Raw genomic sequence first — 15,444 nt, forward strand, 5'->3', positions numbered from 1 at the left:
GGCCCTAATCATCACATCACTCCCTAATCATCTTTGTGGTCTTCCTCATGTCCAGCCTGAATCTCCCCTCCTTTCATTTAAAACCATCACCCCTTGTCCTATCGCAACAGATCCTGCTGATAAGTCTGTCCCCATCTTTCTTATTGGCCCTTTTTAAGCCCAGAAAGGTCACAATAATGTCTCCCCGGAGCTCCTCTCCTCCAGCTGAACCCCCCAACTCTCCCAGCCTGTCCTCCCAGCAGAGCTGTTCCAGCCTCGGGTCATTTCTGGGGCTCCTCTGGCCCCTCTCCAGCGGGTCCATGTGTGTCCTGTGCTGGGGACTTCTCACCAGGTATTACACATGCACGTACACAAACACACACAGAGTAGATTACAGACCTGTGCTCCTATAGGTTTGCCTCCTCCCCAGCTAGTTGTGTGACTCTTGTACTCCCTTTTATTCCAGATGAAAAAGTGGACAGAAGTCCCTTTCCTGGTCTTACAGCCCAGTAGTTGTCCTGACCATAAATCTGGACATCTGAGACCTCTCAGGCTGAGGTGGGAACTGAAAACAGGTCCTCTGCTCCTGCCTGGAAGCTGCAATCCCCACTCATCTTCAGCCTTTGAAAAATTACAGGTGAGACTGAGATTCAGACTTAAACGTAAATGTCTGTAACACACTTATTCACACTCATCATTGGGTATCACTGCAGTGGATGGAGATTCAGGACCCCAACCACTCATTTGCATAGAGGGGCAGAATTTCTGACCCTGACTTCTCTCCGTACCCCTTCAGCATGGCAGATCATACCTGGAGGCAGCGGACTGTCACTGTTCATGCTCTTAGTAAATGTTCCTGTGGCTGGGAACATCTTTCCATTCCTTGCTCTTCACGTTTTGGGGCCTTTTATCAGCTGAGTGACGTCATTAACACAGCAGAACACTTCGTTTGGGTGGTTCATTTTACCAGGATGGGATGGGTAGGAGAGGAGAGAGAGGAAAGGAAAGGTGAGACAAATGAGAAATGTCTTTGCAGTGATAGATCAGCTCTCTGTCTGCGTTGAAACCACAGGGTGGATAGAAAGCAGTTATGTTAATATTAATTTAATTCATAGGGCCTGAGGTGAATGAACTACTGAAGACAACTCCCTCCTTGCCCCATGGAGCAGACAAAGCCATGCCACTCAAAGGTGGTGTTTCCAGCAAAGACAAATGTTAGAGCTTTAGTCATCACAATAGCTTGCAAACGATCTCCCGTTAGTTTTTAACTGAATATCTCATGGCTGTTAGTCTTTAGGCATAAACTGATGAGATTTTTACAAAACACACCAGGAGAAAAGCTGCTCCTGATAAAACTACTCTTATTTATCCTGTTACTCTTATTTAAAATTTTCCAGGAGGTGAAAGAAACAGCAGCCACATAAAAGTATAGCAAAATCCCTGATTTCAAAACTGCTAAGGGAGAGAGCAAAGATGTGAATGCATTAAGTTCTCCTCCCCTGAGACCCTGAGTTTCTGCGGCAACATGCTGAGCATCTTCACATCTCCTTCGTCCCAGTGGGTTCTTGTCATCTGCTGCCTTTCCTGTAGGGATGGTGAACTGAGGACAGCTACTGCCTACGGCAGCACAGATGCAATCTGCCTGTTCTTTATTCTGTGCACATCCTCCTCCAGCTTGATTTATATGTCTCTCATCAGAAGAAGAGAAAAAGGTGGATAAACCTTCTGGGAGATATGCAGTTCTTTGTATTTCCTTCAGCAGTCCAGAGAAAGAGACATTTGAGAAGGAAAGAAAGCTTTGTCCCCTCTGTTCAAGCCACCTTTCAGAAGATACGTGAGCTTTGACATAGAAAACTCCATTCTTTAAGTTTCAGCATCCAGAATTTACTTAATTCTGAAAATTACCCACGTGCAAATCCTAATTAGGAGGAGATGAGGGCTAGTAAATACTTATCAAACTCCTTAAGGTCCTCAAGAAGAATAAATTAATCATGTCCTCCTGTTAGTTTAGGTCTTCATATCTCTGCATTTTCATGCTTATCCAGAGTCCTGGTTCTCACTCCAGGTTGCAGTTCAGTTCTGGTAGCTGTTACCATGTAGCCCTGCATGGTGCATTTTATTTATAAGATGCTGTCTAGCCAAATGGCCAGGTTTTCCTTTGGTGGACAAAAGTACAGTGACTTGGTCCTCAAAAGGTAATAAATCCATACATCCAGTGGCACTCAACAGCCTGAGTAGGTGAGGACAGCGTGTCCCGTCTGCTCCCAGTGCTCTACTCACAGCAGTTTGACAGTACCCTCCCCGAAAAACTGCCAGCACTGTCTTTTAGCAAGGTCACTTCTTCTTTGCTGGGGCTTTGGCATTCCCACCAGCCTTGCCATTAGCTTTGGTGCTTCCTCCTGATTTTACTGCTTCACCTTCTTTTTCACCTTTCTTCCCACCACCTTGTTTCTTGTCAGTAGAGTCTTTTCCCCCCTTTTCTCCCTTTTCTCCCTTTCCTCCTTCTTTCTTTTTGGCCTCATCCTTCCCTTCTTTCTTGGATCCTTCTTTCTGGTTCTTTTCACCATTCTTCTTCTTGGAGCCTTTGGATCCGTCTTTCTTAGCCTGAACCTTGTCCACTTTTCCAGATACAGTGGGAACTTCTTCTTTTTTTTCTTCTGCCACCTGAGCTGTATGCAAGGATGGAAAAAGAAAACAAGAAAGCAGTTAACTTGGGCAGACATTAGCCAGGAAGAAGGCAAAACTCCTGCTCCCTGCTGCTAGTCTTGGACAAAGGGAAAATACTTCTACTGGAGCTTTCTCCGTACAGCTGTTCTCACTGACTATCAGCTTTTCATGTCTTTGTTTTGAGAAGATAGACAAATGGGAAAAAGCAGAACTGGTAATTTCAAGAGCTGAGTTGTGGATCTGTTGGAGAAAATGGCTCCTGTTGGTATGAACTGATCCATGAACATTATTATCACTATAATCAATATAATCATAAGCATTTCTCAATAATAACCTTCCATGTGCAGTTGTCTCCTTCCACAGGAAGGAGCAGAAACATCTCTCACTCAATTCAGTACAGACTTGTCTTGGGTTTGGTTTTTGGTTTTTTGTTTGTTTGGGTTTGGTTGGTTTATTTGTTTGGTTGTTTGGGTTTTTGTGGGTTTTGTTTCATTTTGGTTTTTGGTTGGTTCACCTTTCTAATTCATTTTCTTGTGTGGGGAATATCTCCTGCAGCTGAGAGTGGACTATGGGGATTCTGATGGGGATCTTTCAGAGACAGACAAGCAGAAGATGGCTTGCTCGGCACAGGACTACCAAGAAGGCTTAGCTTATGTCCTGTCCATATTCGGCCACCATGGGACTGGCTTCCTACCTGTACCACTATAATTAATGGCAGCAACATACCATGGGCACATAGCAATTAACTCTAGTGCATAGTTAGTCCTGTTTTGTTATGTTTTAACACACAAGCTATATTAGTTATAAGAAGGTTATATCTTTACTTATGGAATATTTTTACTTAGGAATATCTTGGAGTCAGTGCCCACATTTCAGGTGAGAAGACTCATAAGTATCACACAGGTTCTGTAGACTTGTAGGATTTGGTAGCAGAAAATTTTTCCTCATCCTTTTGTTTTTTTTCTTCTGTAAGTGGTTCTTTAACTCAAAAGTATTTCTGAAGTCAGAGCTTGATCCACCGAACTCTCATCTCAAGCTGCAACTTGACACTTACATGCAGATCATATTTCATATATTTTTTATGGAAAGCTTTTCCTTTGCTCAAGACCAGCAGAATACAATGTTTTGTAAACACAAGTGAAAATGTGTTGTCTCCCATGACTTCCTTCTCTGAAAATCCCCAATATAGGACTCAAATAAACAAATAGATAACCATATTAACACAATTTCATAATTAAAATCAGCCAAGATGTAGCTGGGAGTGATCTCAGCAAATGGAAGATGATTGGTCACTGCTTCGTTTTCTTCAGCTGGCATCTAGGTTAAGTCAAATTATTTCATGTTTGTCACAGGCTAAGGAAACATGACAGTGAACTGTCTTAGGAGATAATTTAGTAAAGGCCTTTGGTGAGATGTCTCAGTCATCACCTGGAGCCATTGGACTCCAATCTGTTTAAGCAGCCCCAAATCTCCCATTGCTATGGATGTCTGTAGTGTCACTTTCAAATTCCAGCAATGTATTACAGGTACTAATCAAACCTGAATTTGTTATGTTTACCTAAAATGTTCCTTCAGCATGCACATTAAAATAAAATATCATCCTTTAACCTGGGGAACTGACAATTCATTTGTGTCTACAAATAGGAGTGGAACGATACAGACTATTTGTTAAGACCACAGAGGAATTATGACATCGCATATATATTTTTTTTAAAAAGGATTAGTAATAATCATCATCATCATCACCACATTGCCTGTTTCCTGGATAAACATGGTAGAAATCAGGTGAACTCCCAAAAAAGTCAGCTGGAGCAGCCCCAGACTTGAAGATCTCCCAGGCCATGAACGCGGACAGGACATCTTCATCCAGAGCAAATGCCAAGTCCTGCTTGTACTTCTCCCATGGACTGGGAGACAGAGCACAAATGAATCAATTTGTATAAAACATTTTATACGCTGAACCTTTGAAGTCCATTTTATTTATGTCCACTAAAAGAGCTTGCTATATACAACACTCAAAAAAGTGCGTGGAGAGCCATTTGGCAGCTAGAATATTCCATCATAGCAAATGTGAAGTAGGGTGAAAATAGTGCCAAGAAATAAGAATATTTAAGCATTGTAATATATTAATGATTAATAGTATCTGACACTTACAGAAATCTTTAAAGCATTTAATGGCCACTCAGTAATTTAAATCACTCAAGTCATCTCTCTGGCCTTGGCTGGGTCTACCAGGCATTGTCACAACATAAGCATATAAATAGTCGACAAATACATATATTTCATGACCGCATAAATCAAGGTAGGTTGCCAAACGTCAGTGGGGTGACGTGGCAGAGCATCACACTCTGTACAGATGAAAATAACAGCACAGAGATGAGGCCCGAAGGTTTTCATACTTTCCGTTGTAATCACATAGTGAAACTTTTTTGGGGACAGGAGGTACATTAACCTCAGAAGGAGAGCAAACCAGTGGGTGTGATCACAGATAGCTGATGTGCTGACAGATGAGTCAGTCCTTTTGGGTCCCCAAGACTAGAGACATACAGGCATTTTTAAGGCAGAATTTACCTCTTCCACTTTAGCATCTCCCCGACTGTGAAAGGAATCACATAGTTTTTATTTTCCATCATGTTAAAGGGAAAAGGTCTAGACAAATAGTGCTGATGCAGACTTCTCCATAGATGTGGATAACGTACTTGTGGATAGATGAGTCCCACCCCAGTACCAGCTCCTTTGGGGCAACTTGGGCATATTTACAACAGCCCAGTCCCACAGGACTAAGAGCTTCAGAGAACATGTGTTCAAGAGCCATTATCAGATATCAACAGCCACTCAGCAGCACATTAACCACCAGCCTCCTACCCTGCACCATGCCAGGACCATAATTCTGGGATTCTCAAAAGGTCAAAAGGTGTTCAGCTACTCAACTTATACATTTAACGGGATAAAAATTTAGGTAGTCTTTATGGTGCAGCTGACATCCTGTAAATTCTTTTGTTGTGGTAATTTATTAATAAGTTCATGCTGCAAAAATTTCCATGGTTCAATTACATCTACACTAGCCTTTGGATGGAGAACATATTTGTGAGATGTGAAGGCTGTTTACAGGAGGTCACAACTGATTAACATTCTGGGGTAAAATAGCCATTCCACTCCCCAAATATCCCTTCTGTCTCTTCTGGGTATTTTCCTCCTCAATTTATTGGTTTTGCAGAAGTAACAGCTTTGTAGAAAGAGGATGCAGCAGCATACGCGTGAATTTGACTTTATCTACAGGCATGAGCATTCACACCCTCTGGGATCTACTGATAATAGCTGGTTCTTATAGAGTCAGAATTTGGTCTTTTGGGCAGGAAACTGAAGGATATAATACTAAGCACTTCCATGTATGATTGCTCACACATGTAAGAGTGCATTAACCAGGTCTTTGGATGACCTTTGACTTTAGAAGAAGAGAATTTGACTTGATGGACAAGGGCTTATTCACTCCAATCATGTTCAGCTTCAGAGAACGTTCTGCCCATTCTCAGTGTACAATATAGGCATAGTCAGGTGTGTGAACACCTCTGAAATACCAAGGTATGTGCAAGTTCCTACTGTTAAGCACTTAGTTGTATAATTTGCTGGTGTAGGACTAAATGTCTACAATAGTATTATTTGCCTCTTTCACCAATTCCATGGACTGAGGCATCACATTTTGAGTCAAGGAAACTCCCAGTTTCTAAGAAGCCAGAGACCACAGGGCTTGCAGAGACACAGGAAAGAAGGAAAAGAAATGATTAAAAAAGTATTGAGAAAACAGGAGTCAAATGCAAAAAGGGAACTGAGAATCAGAGAGTCCAAAGTATGATGGATCACATCAGAAAAGAGAAGCCATAGACAGACAGACAGGAAGGCGGTCCCCTAATTTCCTTGCAGGGTCATTTCATCTTCTTCTTTCACCACAGGCAGGGAGTTGAGAGGTCTGGACTGTACATGACCAGAGAGAGTTAGGAGAGTTTCAGTAGAGCCTAGGGTACAGAATCAGGAAAGATGAGTGAGAGGAGAGGAGACCAATGACAGAAATACTCTTGGCCTTTCAGACAGGGCAAGCATTTCATGGGTAATGTGAAATTCTAATAACTCTTTTTCTTCCTACTCACATTCCCCAACCTCGGAACTGGCCCTTAAAGTGAAATTTCCCTTTCTGGAAATTGTAAACATTAACTTTAAAGGAATGACCCTGACTTGTACTAACAGAGAAACTGTCCCTTTCATCTACATGACCGTGTCTGCTGCCACAAATACTGCAGGTTTAGTGCAGATAGGTGGGAGGGGTTTACCAAATCATGGTGATATCTTAATCATAGAATCATAGAATAGTTTGGATTGGAATGGACCTTCAAAGGTCATCTAGTCCAACGCCCCCTCCAATGAGCAGGGACATCTTCACTCAGATCAGGTTGCTCAGAACCTTGTCCAGCCTGACCTTGAATGTTTCCAAGGATGGAGCATCTACTGCTTCTCTGGGCAACCTGTTCTAGTATTGGTTGTGCCCAAGGAGCCACACTGATTTGCACTAAGGGAGGACCTAGCCCTTTGCATTCATGCATATGGAAAGCAACCCCAAAAGAAGAGATGAGTCTTATGTGTAGGTGTGGGCATGGGAAGTACCTCCAGGGATCTCTGTCAGCTCGTTGAGTGGTGGCACCGTCTCCAGTTTGTCTGCATAGTTCTTGGCTGCTTGCCGTTGAGCATACCGTGCCTCGATCTCTTTCTTTGTCCGGGGAATCCGGCACTTGAAAATACAGCACAGTGTGATAACTGGGAAAAGAAAGAGGGAAGCAAGAGTATTCAGTTTAGCCAGTAGATGTCTGTCCAGTACAGGCTGGTCTATTTACAGTGGGGAGACAGCAGGAAGAAAAGTTAATTTCAGAGGAGTTTCCTCCAGTGGGAACCTGCAGACATTTGCATCAGTGGAAGTACCTGCCTGAGGGATATGGTCACACAATCTAAAGCAATTGAGTTACCTGAAAATAGAGAACCACAAGTCTTCAGCCGAGCTGGAGTGAAGGACTGAGCATGTCCTTCCCACCAAAAACAAGGTAAACCATTGCCTTAAACCATATATGCCACCAGTGTTTCTGACCATCAGACCACAACAAATAAAATTGACTATCTCTTTGGAAATGGAAGCAGCCATTCAGATGTACAGTCACCTTTCAACAGCGTGTTATTGCTAGAGGTTCCTGACAACATGTCTTAGCCATTCATTTTTGTTCTAGGTAGATACTGGGGCTGTGGACCTCCAGCTGAAAGAGGAGTTTGGCATGGAAACACTCCATACCCTTCATAATAGATCCAGAACAAGTGCTCAATATATGCCTGAATTGACTTTCATCCAAATCTATTTAGCACAGGCCAAGAACCCAGATCTCCTAAATCTCCCCATCATGCACTTCCTATTCCATCATGCTTCTTTCCATGAGCTAGGCTTCTTTACATGCTTAAGGATGCAGATGATATTTTTACTTCCAGTATGTTATATTTTTTCTTCATATTTAAACCTATATGTTACTTCAGAATTTCCATCTGCAAATCTAATAATGTTTCAAACAATTCATTTTAACGAAATCACTCTTGGTTGGTTTGCTAGACTAGGACTTCATAGGCTTGAGCAGATCATTGGTTCATCCGTGTATCTCTTCTGACAATAACAAAGGAGCAATTTCAAGGAAAAGATCAATGAAATGGAGAAACAAGCAATCATAAAATTAGTTTCCCCCACAGGTTATAAACACATGTCAAGAAGCATGAGATCTCCGGGGCTCTATGAACTTTTGAATTGCTTTTTTTGTGGGTATCCTTAAAACAGTTTGAGGGATACTTACATTCTAAATAAAAGATAAACTTTCCACCTACCCAAGTTCTTAACCTCTTTATACTTTGTGGAAATGGGTTCTATAGGTGGGTAGAGCCTTGTGCTTGGAAAGAAGTTGTATGATCAGGTTTACGTGCTCTGTCTTTTATTTTAACCGGAGTTCCCCCATGCTGCATCACCGCTATGAGAAAGGAGCAAGCGTCCAACTTTCCATACACTTCTAAAGTCGGGTAATCTTCTCTGGCTTTATATCACCATGCACAAAGTATCAGACCTTTGAGACTATTCGAAGGAAATGAAAGAAATAATCTGCATGTTGGGTTCCAAGTATGAGGATCTCTCATTCACCAGGAGTAAATCCATTCTGCAGAAAGCCTTCACAATACAAGCACGTAGACCATTTGCTGGTGTACGTTTTAAACCCTAAAAGTTTGTCCTGTATCTGTCCAGTATCTCCTAAGAGGGATCATATTAACCAGGAACAAGCTCTGCATGACCTCTTCATATAACAAAAGAGAAAAGCAAAGTAGTAAAACAACTTTCTCGGTGTTTTGAAATGGCTGTAAAGTTACCAAGCAAAGCGTAGCAGTTCCTCTATCCCTTTGCTGAATTTTGCTGCCAAAAATAACCGTTCCCTTAAACAGTTTTCTGATGAGGTGCTTTAGTGGAATCACACCCAGGGCCACCTAAATGTCACAACAAGATGAGACACCTGAAGCTGAAATGAATTGCCTAAAACACCATGAAATTGTAATAACCTGTAACTGGGGAAGCAATCAAAATGCTGTTAACCTTGCTCTTCCATGAGGGTCAGCAACAAGCTGAGGGTAACTGAGCTTTTACTTGTCTTACAAAACGAAAGCAAGGTACCTACATGGTGTTACTGGCAGCATAATGTTGGCAGCTGGCAGGTGGGGAATGTACCACATCTGGAAAGCACACAGCTGGGTCATAGAACCATAGAATCATTTTGGTTGGAAAAAACGCTCAAGATCATCAAGTCCATCCATTACCTCACCCCTGGCACTACCCCATGGCCCTGAGAACCTCATCTCCACATCTGTTCAACCCCCCCAGGGATGGTGACTCCACCACTACCCTGGGCAGCCTGTTCCAATGCCCGACAGCCCTTTCCGGGAAGAAATTGTTCCCAAGATCCAACCTCAATCTCCCCGGTGCCGTTTCCTCTTGTCCTATCACTTGTTACTTGATCACTTTTGATTCTTGGTCCACAGGATGAAGTATTTGGGGCACTAGTTAGCTTGGATGTAACTTGAGAATTTGTTATTATGCTTTTCTTCTGGCGGGTAGATGACCTGACTTCATGCTTTGAATGTCCGTTTTATATTAAATATTCACCAATTCTCTTATTCCTCAGGTGAACACTTCAATCACACTGCTATCAAACAATATTTAGTCTCTTTTTCATGTTGTGGATCTCCTTTTCCTTTCCAGGATTTCAGTTTAATTCTTGAGAAGTCTTCTAAAATGCAGCTTGATGCTACAGTGAGTATAAAGCAATCTCTGTTAAATGTGTCAGTGCCCCATTAGGTCCACAAAAATATCCAGCATCAAGGTTTGAAACAGTGACATTATTCACGGTTTCTCTGCTATCAAACTATGGAAGGCAGAGAAGAAACGCTGTGCAACAAAATGTAGTGGAGTCATTTTCAATACTCTCCATCTTCTCAGTTTTTTGGTATTAGTAATATACAGCCTTGTGATACTGTGACAACAAGCTTCTTCCATTAACTGCACAAATAAAATACAAACTTTTCCTTTTTCAATAACATGCTGTGGATTGTTTTGCTGTTTGGCTTCTAAAAATCATTTTCTCACATATTTTTCTTTTCCTTTTCAGTTACATGACATACATGGTTGAATTCAGTCACCTATTCTGAAGGAACATTTCTGTTTTAAATTAAAAAGTCAAGCCTGATCCTGCACATGGTGTTCTCTTTCCACACTGAAGATTCAAGCTGACAACATATCAAATCATTTTTCATTGCTTCTGCCAGGCTGATCACATGAAATGTAATTTGTCAAGAAGGAAACAAATATGTGGCGGTCCTTTATGAAATAGGTATTTAAAAGGAGTCAACTTTTTGCTATCCACGATGACAAAAGAGGTACTGTAAGTGATATATTTTCATTCTTCAGCATGCACTAAAAAACCGTGACTTGGGAAATAAGAAACTCCGAGGCTTGTTCCTTTATGGATTTTTTAGCATATTTTAATTATTTTTACAGGGGGTAATGTCTTCCTAATATTCCTATCCAACACTATTAAAGTTGGAGGAGCTGAGAAATGGCCCAAAAAACCTAACATTTGAAGTACAGTAACAGAGCAAATGTTAAACACACCATTTCCACCACAAACAATTAGATGCCTGTGACTAAATCAGGGCTGTGTGTCTACTCCCACTGGCTTAAACTAAAATATTTTGTTTCATAATTGAAGCAAGCTAAGAGCAAATGCAAAAGACCGTGAAAGGGACTCTGTTGGCTTAAACTAAATGTCCATGTGGCCAAGTTACCCTGTTCATGGTCTCTTTTTTCTTTTCACTTAAGTGAATTCAGCTCATCAACAGTAATACAGTTGCTTCTAGTTTAGCTGGCAGTAAATTTCAAAAAACAAACCAAAACAAAACAAAGACAGAAAGAAACAACTTGGTTCTTCTAAGAGCTAGGAAGGATTTAAATGAAATATCTTCTCCAGAGACTGCTTGATGTAATATTTCAGCACAGCCATGATTGAGAACTGAACAGTTTTATAAATTGGATGGAAATGGGCTGCAAAACACAGCAGGTTTGTTCCCTTTGAAGCTGAAAATATACAGTCTGCCAATGAAGCATTTAATTAACATTTAGCAAAGTGGCCTGTGCTGCTCTGAGTTAATTAGGCAGCCATTCCACTGTTAATAATGCAAGCAATTAATGCAGATGTATTCAATGGCAAGTTAACTGCAACACTTGTGTTCAAATGCTCTTTGAGAAGCCTGGAGAGTTGCTTACTCCACAACTACAATGATGCTTTAAGGAAAGATGTAGCATAATTTGTCTGTTCAAGCTACTGACAGTAGCATTAATAAGTGGCTAATTGTGATAATGTGATGATCAGTGAGGGCTACTAAAATCTTAAGAAAATTAGTTAGTGGTTGGATGGGTGCTTGTATGACTGGTCTACCCTGAGTGCTCAGGTGTTGAGATGATGCTGGTGCCAGAGCCACCTCATTTAAAGATGCCACTGCTTCTAGCAGAGCTACTGCTCTTCTCTAGTTCCCCAGAAGGGGTCCCTGAGCTGGGCTCTAGAAGGAGATTTTCCCTCTAAAGGGTGTGCAGACATCCACAGGGCATGTAAATGCATCCTTCTTGTGGCTCCGGCTTGGGATGAGGGTTCTGCCTTCTGCTGGAAAACAGAGAGATGGTAAAAATGTCAGATTTAATGTCCAGGTTGGAGATGAATTAGATGCCATCTCAAAATCCTTCTCAGCCCTGCATTTTATCCCTCTCTATGGCTGTGGTTTCAAGGAAAATCTAGTACTTGAATTAACGTGCTAATTTCCTAGCAAGCAAAAATAGGAGTCAAAGAATGAGGAGATCTAGATGGTAGTCCCAGTAGTTGTGCCAATATGACTCCAACCAAAACAAGTTTTTAAATACGTCCACCTTTGTAAAATGCCCTGAGGATATGCTGAAAGAACTGCAATGGGCCAGGGCTGCTCCGATATTTGCTCAGCCATCAGGGCTAACTACACCTTTACACCTGATATTTTCCTGGTGTCTGGAAATGAGGGTCTGACCTCTCTGCATATCACAGGTTATTATGTTTAATTACTGGCTGAGTGAAATAACTTGTGTTGGATTGAATCCCACCTTACCCTGGGGAGAGCTGTTAAGGGATGGAGAACGTGGCAATGTTTAATCACCATCCCTGACACATTTATTTTTCAAATTCTTATTTGAATTGACTTGGTTTTAATTTCCAGACTCTGCTCTTTCCTCTATCCACTATACTAAAAAGACCTTTAATAATATTTATTTTTTCCTGGGGTCCCTTAATGCTGCAATTAAGTGGCCTTTTAGTCTTCTTTCTAACAAGCTAAACAAAGTGCATTCAGTGAGACGCTGGTTTGAAGACCTTTCTCCAGGCATTGAACGAAGGTGAGGATTTGGGTTTTTTTTTTTCCTTTCCTGCAAGCCTTTGTTGTTTTAGCATTTGTTTTCATACATAAGTGCTAGCATCTCACTAGGGCAGCATGCAGAGGTCAACAAACCTTGCTTTATCTCACTAACCCAAACTAATACATTCAAATAACTCCTTGCTGTGGCATTACCATGAACTGTGTTGCTTAACTGATTGCTTTGCTCTAGTGATAGTTACTAAATTTTACTAATTATCATTTAGTTGCTGCATGTTTGTTTATTCTGTAGATGAGGTCTATATTCCTTTCTTGCAACCACAGATTCTTGCTTTCACCTGCATTCACTGCATTTTGTTTGGATGGATTCAGGCAACTCCCCACATCGTTCCTCCTACCTTTATTATTATTATTATCATTATTATTATTATTATTATTATTATTATCCTGTCTACTGGAAAGGAAGACAGCTTTAACAGCACCCGCTTTGTCTTTATTCTGAGCTCACTGGTCAAAAATATGGGTTAGAGTTGGACCTCTCACTAGAACAAGTGTTTCCTTAGGAAATTTTGATCTGAGCAAAGTTAGATTTCTGAGCTAGGATATGTTGTGTGGGAGAAAAAAAATAAGCATGTAGTCACTGGCAGCTCCCTGGAGCAACCCCGTAGACCCAGAAAGGGTAGCCAGGGTACTTGAGGACACAGGTCATCTCATCCTTAGGTAGACATCTAAAGCAAACAGATTGGTTATTCCCACTTGTTCTCTCATCTTGTCACTCCAGATACTTGACCTGAAAGGCATCTCTAGGTAAGTAAGATGAATCACAGAAACAAAGTCCATGTTAGATGTTCCAGCTGACAATCTGAGCTTAATTAACATGAGACTTAATTAAAAAAAAAGCTCCCGATTGCCCTGGTTTGGGTTAAAACAAAACCAATTATCTCTTAGTTAATTTTCCTTTCAACCATGCTTTCTATGTCATTCTTGGAGTCTTTTATGCCTGGTGGAATAGCTCTTTAGGCCACAGTGGATCTCTCTAACCTTTGTTCCCCACCATCCCACCTTAAAGATGGGGAGCAGGGGTGGCATTTACCATCCCAGGGGGTGAGAGATTTGGGACTGAACCCTCTCCATTACCTCCATGCAAGGGAGTGGAGCTGTCGCATGGAGGAGCCAATGCTGCAGCTGTGTGAGGCAAGATCTAAGGATGATTGTTCCATAATAAGGAGAAATACCTCTTGTCAGGCATTTATTAAAAAAAAAAAAAAACAGTCAATAAGCTGGGCTTGTTTTTTCTGTTAAACTAGAGCTAGCAATGAAACTCAGGATCAAACAACCAAAGTTAATCTCGTGACTCGGGAAGATCAAAAAACCAGATTTGGACTACGTCTGTGTAGCTCAAACAAGTCTACTCCCAAACCAAATGTAATCCCATGGATACACACAGATTTCAAATCATAATTAATTACAAGTAACATATGACTGCTGCTTACATTCATTTACATCTGCTGAGAAGTAGGGATATGGGCTGTTATTTGTTCTGCCCTTGGAATCTGCAAAACCCCTGTTGTTTGCTGTTGGTTGAATTTTGTGAAAGATGGTGGGTTGTGCCTGTTCTCCAAGTTGGGCTGAGAAAATGCACAGAGTCGGTCAAGCATGAAATTGCACATGAAGGGCATGATGGTCTGTCAAAATAACAATAGTCATAATAAATCAGAGCATGGAGAGTTCAGCAAGTGGGTTTGCCCAGGAAGGCTGCAAATCTGAATTTCAGTTTTGGATCCAAAAATCCATACACAAGTCACCTGTTGGAGAGGGTCCGGAGGAGGCCATAAAAGTGATCTGAGGCTGGAACAGCTCTACTGGGAGGACAGGCTGAGAGAGTTGGGGTGTTCAGCTGGAGAAGAGAAGGAACCACGGAGACCTTATTGTGGCCTTTGCAGACTTAAAAGGGGCCAATAAGAAAGATGGGGACAGACTTTTTAGCAGGGCCTGTTGCGATAGGACAAGGGGTGATGCTTTTAAATGAAAGGAGGGGAGATTCAGGCGAGACATGAGGAAGACATTTTTGCTGCTGGGGGTGGTGAGAGCCTGGCCCAGGTTGGCCAGAGAGGTGGTGGCTGAACCATCCCTGGAGACATCCCAGGCCAGGCTGGACGGGGCTCTGAGCAACCTGAGCTGGTGCAGATGTCCCTGCTCATGGCAGGGGGGGCCCTGGGGGAGCTTTGAAGATCTCTTCCAACCCAAAGCATTCTACGATTCTATGATACTTGCTTGTCCTGAGCAGGCCTCAAGTACACCAGTACCTTGTACACTGTGCCCTACAACACAGCCTCTCCTCACAGTCACCATCTCTGGTGCCAGAGTCTACCTGTGCACAAATCTCCATCACCCCATTGCCTTGAGCATGAATGGTCACTGAGTGGGAAGGAGGATGGAGAAGCAGTTTAAGTTTCCAGCTGATGGGAAAACCCATGCAGAGGGGACATTCTGGAACCTCACCATCGTCCAACACCCCAGTCCTTCCTCTTGCAGACTCCAGACGCAGCCCCCTCAATGCCACCTGATGGCTGCCACGTTTCAGAGAAGCCAGCCTCAGAAAATGGCGTGTCAGTGCTTTTTAGCTGATAAGGATCATAACAACTAATTTTGTAACTGCCTTGGGGGTGCGTGTGCCTATGAACATGCACAACAATGGAAGTTTAAGATGACATAGTACAAAATAAGAACAGCAGAGTTTGTTATCAAAATAAACAACAATAAAGAATACCTGCTACTTATTAATAGAAATAC

General features: G+C 41.9%; 1 protein-coding gene across 1 annotated transcript in view; it reads right to left on the reverse strand.

Moving 5' to 3' along the window:
• Positions 1 to 2,313: 2,313 nt before the first annotated feature.
• TMIE (transmembrane inner ear) overlaps positions 2,314 to 15,444 on the reverse strand; it is a 33,025-nt gene continuing 19,894 nt past the window's right edge. The window contains exons 3-4 of the mRNA XM_065630335.1: positions 7,303 to 7,452; positions 2,314 to 2,648 (exon numbers count right to left, since the gene is read on the reverse strand). Coding sequence (XP_065486407.1) covers positions 2,314 to 2,648; positions 7,303 to 7,452 — 485 coding nt within the window. The remainder of the gene's footprint in view (positions 2,649 to 7,302; positions 7,453 to 15,444) is intronic.

This window comes from Caloenas nicobarica, chromosome 2 (assembly GCF_036013445.1).
Source record: "Caloenas nicobarica isolate bCalNic1 chromosome 2, bCalNic1.hap1, whole genome shotgun sequence".
Classification (NCBI taxonomy): domain Eukaryota; kingdom Metazoa; phylum Chordata; class Aves; order Columbiformes; family Columbidae; genus Caloenas; species Caloenas nicobarica.